General features: G+C 28.9%; 4 protein-coding genes across 4 annotated transcripts; 3 read left to right on the top strand and 1 right to left on the bottom strand.

The window, feature by feature from the left end:
- Positions 1-749: 749 nt before the first annotated feature.
- Positions 750-3,297, top strand: LOC143187501 (dynein regulatory complex subunit 3). The gene is made up of 10 exons (XM_076391714.1): positions 750-861; positions 938-1,221; positions 1,300-1,472; positions 1,550-1,707; positions 1,793-1,985; positions 2,073-2,280; positions 2,358-2,606; positions 2,680-2,756; positions 2,819-3,003; positions 3,161-3,297. The coding sequence occupies exons 1-9, from the start codon at positions 750-752 to the stop codon at positions 2,961-2,963; spliced, it is 1,599 nt and encodes a 532-aa protein (XP_076247829.1). The 3' UTR covers positions 2,964-3,003; positions 3,161-3,297.
- LOC143187507 (enoyl-CoA delta isomerase 1, mitochondrial) lies at positions 3,005-4,718 on the bottom strand. The gene is made up of 5 exons (XM_076391726.1): positions 4,198-4,718; positions 3,868-4,139; positions 3,574-3,752; positions 3,377-3,498; positions 3,005-3,305 (listed from the first exon to the last, which is right to left on the bottom strand). Exons 1-5 carry the CDS (start codon positions 4,298-4,300, stop codon positions 3,145-3,147), a joined length of 837 nt encoding a protein of 278 aa, XP_076247841.1. The 5' UTR covers positions 4,301-4,718; the 3' UTR covers positions 3,005-3,144.
- On the top strand, positions 4,618-12,479 carry Lrr (capping protein regulator and myosin 1 linker 1 leucine rich repeat protein). The gene is made up of 24 exons (XM_076391736.1): positions 4,618-4,774; positions 5,034-5,131; positions 5,214-5,264; positions 5,345-5,538; positions 5,627-5,804; positions 5,885-6,123; positions 6,197-6,291; positions 6,430-6,471; positions 6,733-6,920; positions 7,004-7,081; positions 7,164-7,497; positions 7,577-7,973; positions 8,041-8,359; positions 8,428-8,541; positions 8,622-8,827; positions 8,942-9,029; positions 9,107-9,331; positions 9,423-9,443; positions 9,566-9,707; positions 9,778-10,027; positions 10,113-10,894; positions 11,109-11,348; positions 11,522-11,586; positions 11,857-12,479. The coding sequence occupies exons 1-24, from the start codon at positions 4,738-4,740 to the stop codon at positions 11,968-11,970; spliced, it is 4,497 nt and encodes a 1,498-aa protein (XP_076247851.1). The 5' UTR covers positions 4,618-4,737; the 3' UTR covers positions 11,971-12,479.
- Positions 12,480-15,032: 2,553 nt separating this feature from the next.
- On the top strand, positions 15,033-16,144 carry LOC143186841 (GEL complex subunit OPTI). Its single transcript, XM_076390649.1, has 4 exons — positions 15,033-15,254; positions 15,331-15,434; positions 15,545-15,674; positions 15,754-16,144. The coding sequence occupies exons 1-4, from the start codon at positions 15,156-15,158 to the stop codon at positions 15,793-15,795; spliced, it is 375 nt and encodes a 124-aa protein (XP_076246764.1). The 5' UTR covers positions 15,033-15,155; the 3' UTR covers positions 15,796-16,144.
- Positions 16,145-16,214: the final 70 nt, after the last annotated feature.

The raw sequence follows: 16,214 nt of genomic DNA, 5'->3' as shown, positions 1-16,214 counted from the left end.
CTTTATTTGAAGTATCGAATGTATTCAAAAATATCGTTTGTGATTACGTATCACGATTGAGATCATCAGACTAGTAATATGCAGCCGAAAACGCATAATATCAAGTAGAAACTAGACATATTAATGAAATATTTTTAAAGATAAATCAAGCGAAGCACTTGCAATGAAACTTGCAGTAACTACTCATTAAGATATGTAAGAAGCCTTCGTCTTATCTTTTCGTAGGTATTCTTGAAGCATTAAGTACTTAAAAGTGATTAAAAATTCGAAGTTAATTTTTAAAAAATAACGCAGGGTATCAACACATTTTATTCAAATTTTTAACTTGATTTTTCATATAAAATCAACACTGTTTCTGGGACACTGTGTATATTACGTAATTATATAGTAATTCGAGAATTCTTTCTTTTTCCTTTTATAATAAAAATTTAATATCATGAATGTAATTTAAAAATTTAATATTACGAATGTAATAGGATAATTAAATTTTTATCTTGTTTCCTCGATTATTCAAGATCATTCTTTTCTTATTCAATTCAGATAAACATGAAAATCCGCCCTATATTATAATCTTGTCGCGCGGCAACCGAATCAAAACTAATACTTTGTAACTAAAAGACGTTATTAGTTAATGTTTTCATTAATTTATTTTATAACAATTCACAACCAACGTTTTAAAGATGATTGCTGAAGAGGATGTTCCTACTATTCTTCAAGAATTCGTACAACCTCGTGTTATAAATCAAGATATGCTTATAAATTTAATAATTGAACAAGGACCAAAGGGAGAAGCTGGTAAACTCTTTGTGGAAGATGGAATTAATTTAGATGAAACGAAAGAAATTCGAATTGAGTTTCTTAGTAAGTAATCTTAATAGCAATAAAGTTATCATTATGTAATTGTACAAATATTTAATTACTTATATTCATTTTTCAGATATTTTAAATATTGATAATCTTTGGGTAATGCCTAATCTTGTAAAATTAAAGTTATGTAATAATATAATAGAGAAAATAGAAAATTTAGATACCCTTATTCACTTGAAAGAATTAGATCTTTCATTTAATCACATTAGAGTAATAGAAAATTTAAGCAATTTAACAAATTTAGAAATATTGCTTTTATATAATAATGAAATTAGTACAGTAGGAGGCATGGATAATTTATGTAATATTACAATTTTTAGCATTGGCAATAATGCCATAGAAGATTGGGATCACGTAATATGCATGATAGAATACTTTCCATTTATAAGTATATATTTGCAAATATTTGTATGTACATAGTTACCATTTCAGGTACTATATCTAAGAAAATTTAAAAAATTATGTAGTCTAAATACAAATGGAAATCCTTGCACTAAAAAAAGTGGATATTTAGATTATGTATTTGCATTTATACCTCAATTAATTTACTATCAATACAAAATGATAACAGCAGAAGAACGTGAAGCAGCTATACAGAAACATTAGTAACTATAAACTCATTCATAACTTACATAAAATATTGTTATGTTATAACAAAAACATGTTTCTTTTTATAATTTAGTAGAACTTTAAATACTTTAGAGGATGTGGAAGCTAAAGAAAAGGAACAATCTGATGCTCAAGAAAAATATGAAGAGAATTTAGCTATTTTGACTGTTGCATTCATGGAACACCTCGATGATGACTACCTTTTTGAACAAATGTTTGCAGATGATACAGGTTTATAAATTTATTTTTGTTCATATGACTTGCAAATGTAAGTGTAAATATTAGAACTGTGAAGTAATAACCATTTTATATTTAGAGGGTTTAGTATTAACAACAATAAATGAAGAGACACAAAAAACTCATGAAGAATATAAACAGAATTTTATTGTATTGTGTCAGGAATTCTGTGAAGTAGGCATGAAAGAACATGAGAAACGAATAGAAGAAATAAATCTCTTTGTAAAAGCTGTTAATGAGGGTAAGGAAGCTTCACAAAACAGAGGCAGATTGTGAGTAATACAGTACCTGTGATACATTACAAATATATAGTATTAACAATTTTATTAGAATAATAATATCAATTTATTTTTAAATAGGATTGTAAACGAAGTACTAGAAAGAAAAATTAAAATTTTGAAAAAAGTTAATCAGTTACTGAAACAATTAGTTGGTGATGTAGATCATGCTACACTTGAACAAGTAACTCAAAAAGCACAAAAACTTGCTGAAGAATTTACTGATATTATAACTGATGCATGGACAAAATTAATGTCCACTGAAATTGAATTGCATGAACAAATGCAAGTATGTCTTCATAAGGAGATTATAATCAATAAAAGTTATACTAAAAAAATAATTAATAATTAATTTGTTTGACAAAGGATGTAATTGAAGCATTCAGAATCAATATAACTGATATGGTGGAATCCTTTATAACGATTTTACGAGGATATTTTTCACAATTACGTAATTGCGAAGCAGAATATAATGATACTATCAATGGATTAGTTTTGTATTATATTAGTGGTATTGGAGATGAGTCAAAAATGCCAAGTCATCTTGTAAATTTATGTGGGGATAAAGATACTTTGAATACCACTATTTCAAATTCTCATGAGAAACATTTACAAGTATATATATATACATATATATATTTTAATCACATGAATTATTCAAAAAGGTTAAATAACTATTCTATTACAGGTAATAGATACTAGAGAAGATACTATGGTAAATCGATTAAGAAACTGGCTTGAGGAATACACTGAACAATTAGTAAAGTAAGTTAGATATTCAATTTTACATTTAATACTAATTTTAAAAAATTGCTTTTATTTAACAGAGATGAAAATGAAAGAAATAATCAACAAATATTAGAAATATCACATTTTGCTGATGCTCAACAAACTGAATTTTACTCACTTGAATTATTACAACAATTGAACATAAATCTTGATGATCCAGAAGTTGTTGAGGCTCTTGATTAAAATTTTTTGTGATATTTATAAAAACTAAAATAGTGTGAAAGTAAGTATTCAAGTAGTTATATTTATATATTACAAAAAATCTTAATTACAATAATATATTTATATAAAATATGATTTTGAAACATTTGTATAAAAATATAAATATGTAAATATATATGTAGATTGTAAAAACTGTAATTTATCACTTTTTCTTCAAGGATTCTATGTATAATTTAAGACCAGCTTGTACTTTTGGTATCTGAGCAAAATTCACAAATTTAGCAACATCTGCATCTCGATTTTGTTCCATCCAAAGCAAATTGTGCTTTCGTAAAACTAGTTTTGTTGCATTTCGACCTTGAGCTTTATCAAAATTTCAAAAGGTAAATAATTTATATTTGTCTTATAAATGATTAAGCAAATAATAAACTTACGAGATATATTTTTAAAATATTTTATATAATCTTGGCATTTCTCTATTGCATCCGTTTTGTCTGTAGCCAATTCATCTACAAGTCCAATTTCTAATGCTTCTTTAGGATGGAATAAAGAACCTCTAAATTAATATTTTTTAATCAGTTTAGAATATTAAAAGTATATTTTATTAAAAGTGTGAATAATAGCTAGTTACCGTAAAAGTGCTAATTCAGCTTTGCGATATCCTACAGTTTCAATAAACATATTTTTGAACCATGTTGGTGCTGAAAGCCCTAACTTTGTCTCATTTAGTCCTATAGAATGCTTTCCTTCAGTAAAAACTCTGTATTCGCAAGAAAGTGCTAGGATACATCCTCCAGCAGGACTGGATCCCTTTAAAATTATATTTATCCATATATATATGTTAAAAAATGACTTTAATTGTTGTATTCTAATTGTAGTTTATGTAATCATGCTAAATATTATGTAGTATTGCATTAAATAATACATTAATAGCAGCTGCTACTGGTATTTCCAAACCATATAAAGTGGACCATGTATCTTGCAATGTTTGCCAAAATTCTGTCAACTGATTTTCATTTCTATTATATATTTCCATTATGTCAAGGCCAGCTGAAAATACAGCTGGTAACGAAGATGTCAATATAACACCTTTACTACCACTTCTTTGCGCAGTCATGAGAGATGTATTCAAGGCATTTAATAATTCCTTATTTAAACTATTTACAGGAGGACGTGCCATTGATATTGTAGTGATACCTGTTGATCATAATCATTGATAAAAACAGGAATATTATAAAATTGACAACATATTTACCTGTGTCATCCTTGTGTGTAACTTCAACAAGTTTAGAATTTGTTGCATATGTTCTGTATGAAGAAATTTGTATGTAATTGATGATTCTTCTTTTTGCAAACATGTTTACTCAAGCAAAATTTCAATACTTTTCATATAGTTATTTATTCATTCAATGATTAATTTATTACACGTAATATGGTTTTAAATAATTTATTACTTATTATATTAAATGGAGCACAGATTTTCTCAACCAAAATTGACTACAGCTGAGTACCAGTACCTTAATCTTGCTCTTAATTTAGTATAGATAAAAATGAAAAATAAAAATCATTCAAAAACAAGTACTGTTACGTGTCATGATGGAACGGACCGGAATGGAACAGAATGGATCACGGGCAGGTGCTAATATGGCGGCTATTCTGCTTTATAGTTTCGTGACATCGCCCTTTATCTTAACATTTTTTTAAAGCAAGTTGTAAAAGTTCGGACATCGGATGACAGAAAAAATAATGTCTTAAATGGGCCCGGTTATGTTTGAGAAATAAGTCGACTAGCAAAATGTCAACCAGATCTCAACTTACGAAAGATTTAAACGGTTTGTCTTCATCTGAATGTTTACGTTCGTATCGTGGAACTGTCATACGTTGAAAAGATATATATATTTATTCTTTTAAATAATTGCTGCTTACTAAAGTTGATAAAAACTCTGATAGCTATTTCTTTAATGTCGCAAGTATGCAAATTGACACAGTTTTATAAATACGACACTTTTATAAATATTTTTGTTACTTTTAGTACGTTTTACATTGTGCTAAATCAGATATATTCTTTTATAAATTATTCATTCCTTGTAGAATCGGTGAAAGCACTGCTCGGCAAGCATGTTAAGATATTACTGAAAAATGTTGTAAAATTGGAAACAAAGCAAGATAAACAAGAAAACCGTGTTCTAGTAAGTAATAGTGTAAATATTAGAATATGTTTAAAGTTCAGAATTATGGTTTAATATAAAATTTAATTTGTTTAAATTTAAGGTTTTTTCACCATGTCGTCTCTTTCTTTTAACGGCCAAAGTACCCACAAGGGTAAGATAAGCTATATATAGTTGAAATTATTTTGTTATTATGTATAACTAATACTATATTAATTATATATTAATTTATAGATCGACTGCCATTTCCATTATTTAGAGATAACATCTATCGAATCAAAAAGAGCAAATCAGTTATCTTTAACAGTTGGAGAAAGGTATTACAATTTTACTACTACAGGAGCAGGTGCAGATACTACAGAAGTAGATGCAATGATCGAGGCCTTACATACTGCAATTAGAAACATTTTTCCCACTGTACCATTAAAGTATGAATTCATCTAATTATACATGTATTTTACTATTTACTATTGCTGGATTTTGGAACAGTTAACATAAATATAATTCCCTTTACAGTTACATTATAAGAAAGATAGAAGTTATACCAGCTAGTAGACTGCAGAGTATAAGAGGTAGCGAATTAGCTAGAAGTACAGAAGCAACAAGGCATACAGGACCCTGTGGTGGGTTTTCAACTCAGTATGCGTGTATGTGTGATTTACATGGTGTACCATATAGAGAAGAAGTTGCTTGGGTAATATTTTTAATACAATTATAATTATAATACACACAAGTGTAACTGAAATTTTATTTAATGAAAGTATCATTTTGTAGGATGTTGATACAATATACCTCTCTCATGACACAAGGGAATTAAATTTAAGAGACTTTGATCACTTAGATCAAAAAGATTTGGTGCCAATTATTTCTGCCTTGGAATATAATACTTGGTTTACAAAACTGAGAGCATCTCACCTTAAATTAAGTCATGAACCACTGGAAAGATTATTACACGTTATGCGCAGATCTCTATCTATTCAAGAACTTTATTTAGACAATCTTGGAATCAAGTGGTAAAAATAAAAAAAATTCATAAATACTATGATAATAATTTGAGCATAAAGAAATTGAAAAGTTTGTTTTTAGGGATTTTGCGCACAAATTATCATTAGCTCTAATTTCGAATGCTAATACAATGTTGCAAACTATTGATCTGTCTTACAATACTATTGAAGATAAAGGCAAGTGTTGTCCGTCATAAAATTTGTATTTTATATTTATGCTTCTTCTTAGTAGATCCGTCTATTATTTTTAATTTTTTATTTGGCAAATTTAGGACCACTGCATCTCTGTACAATTTTTTTTTTATATTTTTGTAGGAGCCTCTAGCTTGTGTGGGATTATTGCCAAGTTAATGCAAGGTGTGCAAATAACCATTATCGTTTCCATTGACTATTATTAATTTTTTTATTTAGTTTATTTTGTATTTTTTTATATTTAAGCTTCTTATTTAAAAATCTACTGTTATTTTTTATTTAATTTAGGACATACTATATATTTAACCACTGTAAATAATGTTGTGTATTATGCTTAATTTAATATGCATATCAATTATTACTTAGGTGACTGGAGACAAGAAATAAGTGTTGTAATTAATAGTATTATTTATATCACTTTTTAAGGTGGTGCACATTTAAGTGGACCTATTGGCAAATTACCTAAAGGTTTACAAAAATTAAATTTGGCACATTGTGGATTAACAGGAAAAGGAATAAGTCAAATTGCACATGCGTTAAGTCTAAATAGAAGCATGCCAACTAGTTTGCAGTATTTAAATCTTTCAGGAAATTCCCTAAAAGATGACATAAATGTAAATTTTTTTATACAAAAATACGAAATTTAAAGTATTAATGTTCAATGATTGTACATAATGTAATTATTATTCAATTGCAGAATTTGTGCAATTTCTTGGCACAACCAAATAGCCTAACTCATTTAGATCTAAGTGGTACAGAGACTACATTAGAATGTGTAAGTATTTTACGAAATATCATATGTATAGTGTTCTAATATGATGAATAAGAACTTCTAATTTTTGATTTATTCTATTTAGCTATTTGGTGCTTTACTACGGGGTTGTGCAACTAATCTAGTCCATTTAAACGTCGCTCGCAATTCTTTTTCAAGCAAGAAAACCAAAGAAATACCTCCCAGCTTTAAACAGTTTTTTACAGCTACACTTTCATTAAAGTACTTAAATATATCGTCCTGCAAATTACCACTAGAAGCATTAAAGCACTTATTACTTGGCTTGGCATGCAACGAAAGTACAGTTGGTTTGGAACTTGACATGAGTGGAAACAATTTAGGTTCCATGGGTGCTCATATATTGGAGTCATGTATACATGGTGTACGTTGCATAGCATCTTTGGATATTTCAGATAGCAGTACGTATGCCCTAGAACAGAAACAGAAATGTTAGTTCTATGAAATTCCTAAATCTTATGTTTACTTTATTTTTTGTAGATATGGATGTCGATCTAGCGCAAGTGGTAACCGCTGTAGGGAAAAATAAATCAATAAAACAGTTATACATGGGTCGTAACACCATTAGTATGAAAAGCAAACATATTGCTGTTGTAATGGATGCCCTTGTACAAATGCTTCAAGAAGATGATTGTGTTTTGCAAGCATTACATTTACCAGATTCGCGACTGAAATCTGACCTTTACAACCTTATCAATGCTCTTGGTAGTAATACGTGTCTTCATACTTTAGATATTAGTGGTAATCAGATTGGAGATCCCGGTGCAAGATTATTGGCGAAAGCATTGCAAATCAATAATCATTTGAAGACCATTATTTATGATAAAAATAACATTACCCTCCAAGGATATGCAGATATTGTTCATGCTTTAGAAAAGTATGTTCATCTTGTATAGTACTGTAGAGTATGTTAATATTTTCTAATATGTAACATTTTGTTATAGAAATTGTAGCGTAAGACACATGCCATTTCCAATTTACGATTTGCAACCATGTATGAAAACTTCTGCTGAAAAAACTGAACAATTAGCAAAAAGGATACAAGATTTACTACAAAGAAATGTTACACCTTGCAAATATAGTCATGGACAAGCTTTTAGACTGCAACAAGGATTTTTATTAAGCTCTACACAACAGATGGTTGATAGACTTGTTGTACAGACTCAAGATACTATTAAGGCTATTGCTGCAGAAAGCTGTGATGCTAACAATGATATTAATTTCGCAACTGGTCTCATACAAGATGCAGATAATTCGAAGCAGGTATAAGAAACTAAATGATAAAAGTGTGAATGGACATTGAATATGAAATTACAAAAGTACCTTTTCAGCTTTTACCTAGATTGCACGAAGTTCTTCAACGGCGTGATGAAAATAATCCAATCGAATTAAAATTACATGACATGGCGAATGAACTTCATAAAGTTGTAACCATGTATTTACAGGTACATATTTTATATTAGATCATTTAATATCATTACTTATTATATAATAATAAATCCAAAATATTTTTACTTAAATACAGGACTCTTTAGATGCTATGATAAGATGTGCGAACGAACAGTGTCCTACTATACTTGCGCAAACTGTCATCAGAGGAGATGAAAGCGAATCAATTGCCGTGGAAGACGATTTACGCAACAGTTGTAAAGAAAAGAATCAAATTAGTAGCGAGTTTATACATGCCACGATTACAGAACAAGCCGGAGCAGACATAGTTAATAGAGTCAAGTATGAATTAATATTTATTAATACATAGCTTATACTTATAAATTTAATTATTATTCAAGGAAAAAGTGTATATTACCTACATATGTTTGTGTAATAATTTAAACCTATTTTTAGCGAATTAAATCTAGCCGTTGCTGCACATGTATCTGATAGGATAACAGATGAAGTAATTGAATCATTATCAAGAAGTTACAAAAATTTGGTATGTACAATAGAAATATATGCAGAAAAATCGTAAGTTTCATAACAGTTTTTTAATTACTACTTGAATATTTTCAGATTGGTGATTGTGACAGTAGGACAAGAAGTAGTACGCCAGATGTATTAAGACCTAGTGCAGGTTCGATGAGTAGTGGAAGCGTTATAGGTGTTACAAGTTCAGTAGGTGTATCTTCAGCATTACCCCTTGGTAGAGCCAGTCTTGCTTCAGAAGATGACGGTCCACAAGAAACTTACTCATTAGTAAATTCTATTGGCCCATGTTCTACTGATCAATCTCCAATGGTAAGTAAATATATCTTTGTATGTAAGCTTAACATCTATGTTATAATAATTATTTTAGTAATTATGATGTAACACTTTCATGTCTGTCTAGAAATTGGATTATTTAAATCTTGTAAGTACAGTTAAATATGTGTGTATTTAAGAAAAAAATTGTATTTAGTTTTTTATATTATTATAATATATAATGATAAAATTATCATAATTATCAATACTAAAAATTATCTTCTTACCTAGGCTACGCCACATTTATCAAATAAACGAAAAAGTTTACATGGAAGAAAATTGAGACCTAAATCTGTAGTTGATTCTGTTGAAGGACTTTCTGCTGATGACATTCCAGATTTACTGCCATCATTACCGAAAAGTCAAGCAGAAGGTTAGTAACTTATTCATGCATATGTTTGACATATTTATAATTTATTTTATTAATGAATGTATTTCATCAGCTATTTCAGAAACAGAACATTCTTTAACAGAGTCATTAGACTCCGTGTCTGAATTGCCTAATACTGTAGGTCAACAGTTGCAACATCTAGTCAAATCTAGACCTCGTAGAACAAAGACTAGGGCACCTACGAGACCAATGCTGAGACCCGATCAACCGGTAGATGGTCTTGCCCTGGGAGAAGGCCTCGATGTATTTTTCCGACCAACAACACCGACAACTCCTCTTATATCTCCAACAAGTGATGATAGGTAATAAGTTTACAACTTTGACTAATAACATTACAATATAAATTACGTGCATCTATACTTCTCTTTTTTTCTATATAAATTATAGCTCTTTGCATACTTTTCCAACCGACGGTAGCCCAAACCTATCTCTTGCCAGTCACAAAAGTATTCCACCCGATTCAGATAAGAAACCTGGCTGCAGTTCTCCAATGCTAAAGACACTTCTTGAACCTGCGCCACGATCACGGTCTAGTGATAATTTGGAAAAGTTTTCTCCTCTCGTCGGTAGGAGATCTCAAGGTGATTCACCATTAACTACATCCCCATTAGCTCGACGGAACACGACTGACAGTGCTCAGATTCACGAAAGAATTGTTGCAAAATCGGATAGTAATAAAGACACAAGTAGTAATAGTACTGTTGGTAATTCTGCTGACACCTCTAAACGTAGTACATTACCAATCACTGGATCTGGTTTAAGTTCACGTAGTTTACGGGATTCAGATGAAAACGGTAAAATGTTACAATTAACAACCGCTGCAAATTCTTCAGATAGGGACGTACCGCTTGCAACGTCTGTTCCTAAAGATTACGAAAACAGGAAAAGCTTAACGAAGAAATCTGTGGAAGTGGATAAGTCCACAAGCCAGCCTTTGCCTTCCCTTAAACTAAGGTCAACAGGCTTTGATCTTCGAAGCCCGACAAATGGTGGTAATATGAAAAGTAATTCGGAAACATCGAAGTCTCCAGTATTAAAACCTTTGAATAAAGGAAATGGTTCTAGTAACGAAGGAAAAAGTAATGGTGCTCTTTCAAAAACTAAACTAACTCCACCAGCGACAGCTCCAAAACCAAGACCTTGGAGTATGGCTACTGATAGAAAATCTGGTATGTTTGTTGAGATTTAGTGAAATTTATTTAGTTTAATTTATGTATCACTTGCACTAGTTATAGGCCTTTAAGAAAATACGTTATAGTAAAAAAAAACAATCAATACGTAACAAATTTGTTAGTTTATGCTATTACTGCATATTATATGTTATACGATAATGCATACTGTATTGTTGCAGCTCTTTTATGCGATATTTTGTTTAATTTATAGGCGAATTTAATTTATTAAGCGATGGTTCTAGTCCAAATACTTCAGCAGGGAATACACCTGATTCTGGTGATGCTCTTGATGAATCAACAGATAGTGGCGTAAGCGGGCCTGCTTCGTTGCCACCAACGTTATCAGCAAGTAGTACTGCTAGTTCTTTAAGCAATACAAGTGTAGAGAAAAGGTCTGTTAGGGAATTAGCAGCTAGCTTGAGCAAGGGTAAAACGGAGAGAAAAGAAAATGGTAAGCTATATGTATATATTTTTGTATCGTGGCATGCTCAATGTACATAGTAACCTGTATACACTACTCAATTCACGCATCATTTTTAATTAAGTATCAATTCTTTTCTAATTCGCAAATATGCATGTTGTATCCTTAAATTAAGGAGCCTTTCGCTGTACATATTATTTTAGAGCATACCGCACCTGCAGCATGGAGGTCGGTGCTTCAACGTTCTATCAACCAACCAGATGTCAAGGTACTTTATTTAACTTTTTTTTTCATTTTCTAATAAAAAGTCGAAAAGATGGCAGCATATAAGATTTAATTTTTGTAGGATTTTTCGTAAGAGCTTAACTTTTTTTTGCGCTTAAAACTGCTATTTAGCTAATAATACTTTCTGTTTTGTTCAATACAATTGACCTGTTTTTAAAATAACACACAAGAAACTGTTTAAAAGTGAATTGTATATTATACATAATACATTTGAAATATAATCAAGTATTTGTAATGATCTATTCCATTTTAGGAAACGGAAGCGGTGAAAACGGTTGAAGAAAATCGTACGAATTATAAACTTCGACGTACTTCATTTTTACGTGATTCAAATTTTAACTATAATAACGATGTAGTTGACGTTTGACTGCGACTTAACGCAATAGTTATTTAAAAGTCAATGTCATTGATTGTTCTATTCATCGAAACATCTTTTGTCAGAATATTTTATATTGGGCACAAAGATATACAAAGCGACACATTTGTACTTGTGCCATACGAAGTCAAGAACAGGGCAAGTACTAACATAACATTAGAGACAGGGTATTGGAAGTCTCTATAGAAAGTATTAATCTATCGTTAAGGTGGCATTAAAACCCTTATTATAGTTTTTTATAAAATCGTATTTCTAATACAGTTTATCTTAATTTAACAGTAAGTATCTGTATTTAATATACTAAAATCATTTTATGACTATAAATTAAGACATTTAACTTCCATAAAAAATATATTTTATGCTTTTACATTCCTTCAGATTCTTAGAGAAAGGTCTGTTTGATATTTGCGATGATATTATTCAAATATCAAATTATGTTATTGTTTGTTTTAAAATTTAAATATTTATATATTGTTTATCTATACATTTACAGTAATAGACTGCCTACAATAGACTAGGAACGACATGATTTTAATTATTTTATGATATATGACCGCTGTTCCATTATAAAGGAACAGCACTATCTATACTTGTTTCAATGCAAACAAAGTTTATTCAAATTATTTAAATAAACTTGGAATGTCTTCCGAAATTAATTTTTGTTAATGTTATGATACTTATTTTGATCTATTTTTTATGAAACCTAATTAGTATAGGCCTGTGATTATCAAATACTGCAAAGTTTTATTTAAACTCTTTTTGTTATTGTTCTTAATTCTTTATATTTGTTTTTATTCAGTTCTATTAAATTATGTCTTCTTATAATTACTTTCTTTTAAATTCACTTCTGGAGTAACAACATTTACAATTGGAATTGAAGAATGCACAAAACCAAACTCTAAGAATCATAAAGTGTATGCAGTGTGCCATATAACGTTATACATAAATTAACAAATGTCTTTGTTTTGTATACAATAGGGAAAAATTTAAATAAAATTTTATAGCAGAGGTAATACAATCAATAAACGAAATCGCTAATTTATATGAGTTTAATAAATATATATATATATATATATATAAGCATTATACCATATATAGAATAATGTCAATATGTGTAAAACTTTTAGGTAAAATAAGTAGACGAAGAGATTGGCACTTGTATTTCAAAAATTTCTTTGCAACATTTGTAAGTTATATTTACTATTTTGTACCTTGTTAAAGATATACCATAATTAAAAATAATTTAATAAAGTCTTTCTGCTACTCGCGTCCTTTTTCAAAGGGAGCAGCTTTTTTATAAATGGTTTTTTTTGTATTATATAAAAACATGTTGCAAAATATATATGTGTATTACAACTTATACAAGTACATTGAGAACTAGTTTTTTGATAGTAAAGAACTTCTGTACATACACATGTATAAAAAGTTACACATAGATAAATTAAACGTAATTACAATTACAGTTTACATAGTTAAATAAATATTTGAACACCTATTCGATTTTCAATTTGTATCAATAATCATAATTAGCAGAATATATACAAATTTTATATACAAATGTTTAGAAACATGTGCTCTATAATGATATTACATATTGCACTGAAAACATTCTTTCCTTAATACAATTAAAGAATTTAGATAAAATTATTCTGTTACTTCATCAAATCTGAATTATGTCCAATTTGTTTATTAATCTTTGTACCTATATTCATAACTGTCATGTAGATTGAATATAAGGTCCAATAATTAGCTGTTCATATGTATTTTTCATTAAACAACCAGTGATATGAATCCTGTTTAATTACAAATTGAATTAGTAAAGTTTGTGTCAAATAACATGCTCTACTAAATTGACTAAAACTTTGAATATAATACAAACAAATCAGTATCACAATAGGTAGCTAATCATGAAGTTACTTAACAATTGTATGTTTAAAAGAAACATATAAAAATTAAATTATTCCAATGGTAAAATAGTACTTGTAAACATCTATGTACTTGTACATTTACATAAGTGCATACAGTTGATAATCTGTATACATACTCTGTTGCAGGTGGTTTTTTACAGTATAGAGATGCAGATAAACTTATATTATATTTACCAAAAATATTATCATTTAATCTATTGTGCCAAATATATATTCTACAATGATTTCTTAAAATATCCACTTGAAACATGTATTATTTTTCTTTGCAAGTAAGTAGTATGTATTACACGTTTAAGTTCTGTTATTCTACTTAATATTTCGATTAATTATAGCTCTATACGATAAAAAAAATCACCTGTAATACATGATATTTTAGTATGTAAATATACCGAATGTGTCTGCAGTATGCATGTACCAATGAGTGCATGGTATAATATTTATATATGTATGTATTCTAACTTTCTCCAATGCATTCCTGTATTTACATTTATGTATACACATGTTGTATAATTGCACACGTCTCAAAATCTGCTATAATCTAATTATATCATCTACTATATTATTCAACATATGTATATGAATATAGACTTGAATCAGTATTTGCAGCAGATTTCGATACGTGATTTCATTAATCATGCAATATAAATCGCTAGTAAATAAAGACTCCTATTATATAATAACATTGATAATTATTTCCAATATATGCATTAACATTTGTATAGATTTCAATGATTTTTACAGTTGAATTGAATATTAGATTAATATTTCATAAATGAAAAATTTCACATAATCTTAATGATAAAATTTGATATTATTATTGTTACAGAATGAAAATACGTTTACAAAAAAAACAAATATTTAAATTTTAGTTGTATTTATAATTTCATTTTTAAATTACAATTCATAAAGTGCAAACTATTATAAAAAGTAAATAGTATCATAAAATTCATATTTTCACATACCTATTTTTACAATGAGTATAAAATATTAAAAGATATTCAAATATAAATGCACAACGTTGTTTGAAATAAATTTTAAAAAAGTTTGACAGTCGAGTCTAGCGACGATTGGTGCGCGTGCGTGAAAAATTGTATGGAATCTGGCACATTTCCATAATTTAAGAGTTGGGAAGAGATATAGCAACGAAAGACTACTGTAGGGTATGAGGTGTGCAAGGTGCATTTTATCTAGGAGATGTTAATGAATTTTATCGTGCAATTCATGCTGTTAAGTTGAGGAGGCGCAGAAATGTCGCGTTCAAAATCAGAAAAGATCGGGAACGGTAGTAAATGTGAATCAAGTGTTTGGACACGTGCGATAACAGCAAATTCCGAATGGCCGGATAAAGTAAACATAACCACACTTTAATACAAATTTATACATTCCTTAAAATTATTGGTTACTTATTTACTTATTATTATAGGAGGAATTCCTCGATGTTATATATTGGGCTAGACAAGCAATCGGAATCATAGTTGGTATAGGATGGGGCCTTATACCTCTAAAAGGTTTTATAGCTTTGTTACTGTAAGTCACAAGAATACTGTTTTCTCGACATATGTTGCACGCTATACAATTTTATTTGTAATTAAATATTCTAGTTATATCGCTAAATTAGAGATTTACGTTTATTCCAGATTTGTATTAGTCAATGCAGGTGTTACGTACCTATACTTTAGCAATTTTCAACAAATTGACGAAGAAGAATTTGGTGGTGTGTGGGAATTAACTAAGGAAGGTTTTATGACATCGTTTGCTGGGTTTTTGGTAATATCAATTATTTTGGAAAACATTATATTGAAACATTCTATTTGTCGCAATTTTTGTAATGTATTCATATTTACAGGTTACCTGGATTATTATATATACAGGATTACATTTTGACTGATTGTCTTTGTTATACATCAGTAACAACTTGACTGATAAAAGAATAAAAGTACATTCAATACATTTCAAAGATCAAGTGCTTCACACATAAATACAATTTGCGTTGTTAACTCTTTTATTGAAAACATTATTCATCATTAAAAATTATACATTGTAATTCAGTGATCAATCGTATGATGCTAAAAATAATTTTTAAATATTATTTGTGGAGTACCTTAAGGTCAAATATTTCTATTGTATATGTACAATTATCTTGCTAAAAACATGAGTTAATGTAAAAAGGTGCATATTGCATATGCCAAAACAAATTATTTATATACATAAATATATAATTAATATAAATTAATATAAATAAACATCTTAAATAACAAAATTGCTCAATAATGATCAACTCTGAAATGTTACTCATTATTGATAGAA

This window comes from Calliopsis andreniformis, chromosome 2, assembly GCF_051401765.1.
Source record: "Calliopsis andreniformis isolate RMS-2024a chromosome 2, iyCalAndr_principal, whole genome shotgun sequence".
NCBI classification, from domain to species: domain Eukaryota; kingdom Metazoa; phylum Arthropoda; class Insecta; order Hymenoptera; family Andrenidae; genus Calliopsis; species Calliopsis andreniformis.
Note: the sequence above shows the minus strand (reverse complement) of the source record. Positions and strands in the feature narration are given on the sequence as shown.

What these genes read in the sequence shown, in the direction of transcription:
- LOC143187501 (XM_076391714.1), top strand. Translation starts at nt 750, where the DNA reads ATGCTTATAAATTTAATAATTGAACAAGGACCAAAGGGAGAAGCTGGT. An exon ending in GCAGCTATACAGAAACATTA is followed by an intron (nt 1,473 to 1,549) that starts GTAACTATAAAC and finishes TTTATAATTTAG; the next exon opens with TAGAACTTTAAATACTTTAG. An exon ending in TCACAAAACAGAGGCAGATT is followed by an intron (nt 1,986 to 2,072) that starts GTGAGTAATACA and finishes ATTTTTAAATAG; the next exon opens with GATTGTAAACGAAGTACTAG.
- LOC143187507 (XM_076391726.1), bottom strand. Translation starts at nt 4,300, where the DNA reads ATGTTTGCAAAAAGAAGAATCATCAATTACATACAAATTTCTTCATAC. An exon ending in TACACACAAGGATGACACAG is followed by an intron (nt 4,140 to 4,197) that starts GTAAATATGTTG and finishes TATGATCAACAG; the next exon opens with GTATCACTACAATATCAATG. An exon ending in GCTGAATTAGCACTTTTACG is followed by an intron (nt 3,499 to 3,573) that starts GTAACTAGCTAT and finishes ATATTAATTTAG; the next exon opens with AGGTTCTTTATTCCATCCTA.
- Lrr (XM_076391736.1), top strand. Translation starts at nt 4,738, where the DNA reads ATGTCAACCAGATCTCAACTTACGAAAGATTTAAACG. An exon ending in TTTGGATATTTCAGATAGCA is followed by an intron (nt 7,498 to 7,576) that starts GTACGTATGCCC and finishes TATTTTTTGTAG; the next exon opens with ATATGGATGTCGATCTAGCG. An exon ending in ACCGAAAAGTCAAGCAGAAG is followed by an intron (nt 9,708 to 9,777) that starts GTTAGTAACTTA and finishes GTATTTCATCAG; the next exon opens with CTATTTCAGAAACAGAACAT.
- LOC143186841 (XM_076390649.1), top strand. Translation starts at nt 15,156, where the DNA reads ATGTCGCGTTCAAAATCAGAAAAGATCGGGAACGGTAGTAAATGTGAA. An exon ending in ATTCCGAATGGCCGGATAAA is followed by an intron (nt 15,255 to 15,330) that starts GTAAACATAACC and finishes TTATTATTATAG; the next exon opens with GAGGAATTCCTCGATGTTAT. An exon ending in GGTTTTATAGCTTTGTTACT is followed by an intron (nt 15,435 to 15,544) that starts GTAAGTCACAAG and finishes CGTTTATTCCAG; the next exon opens with ATTTGTATTAGTCAATGCAG.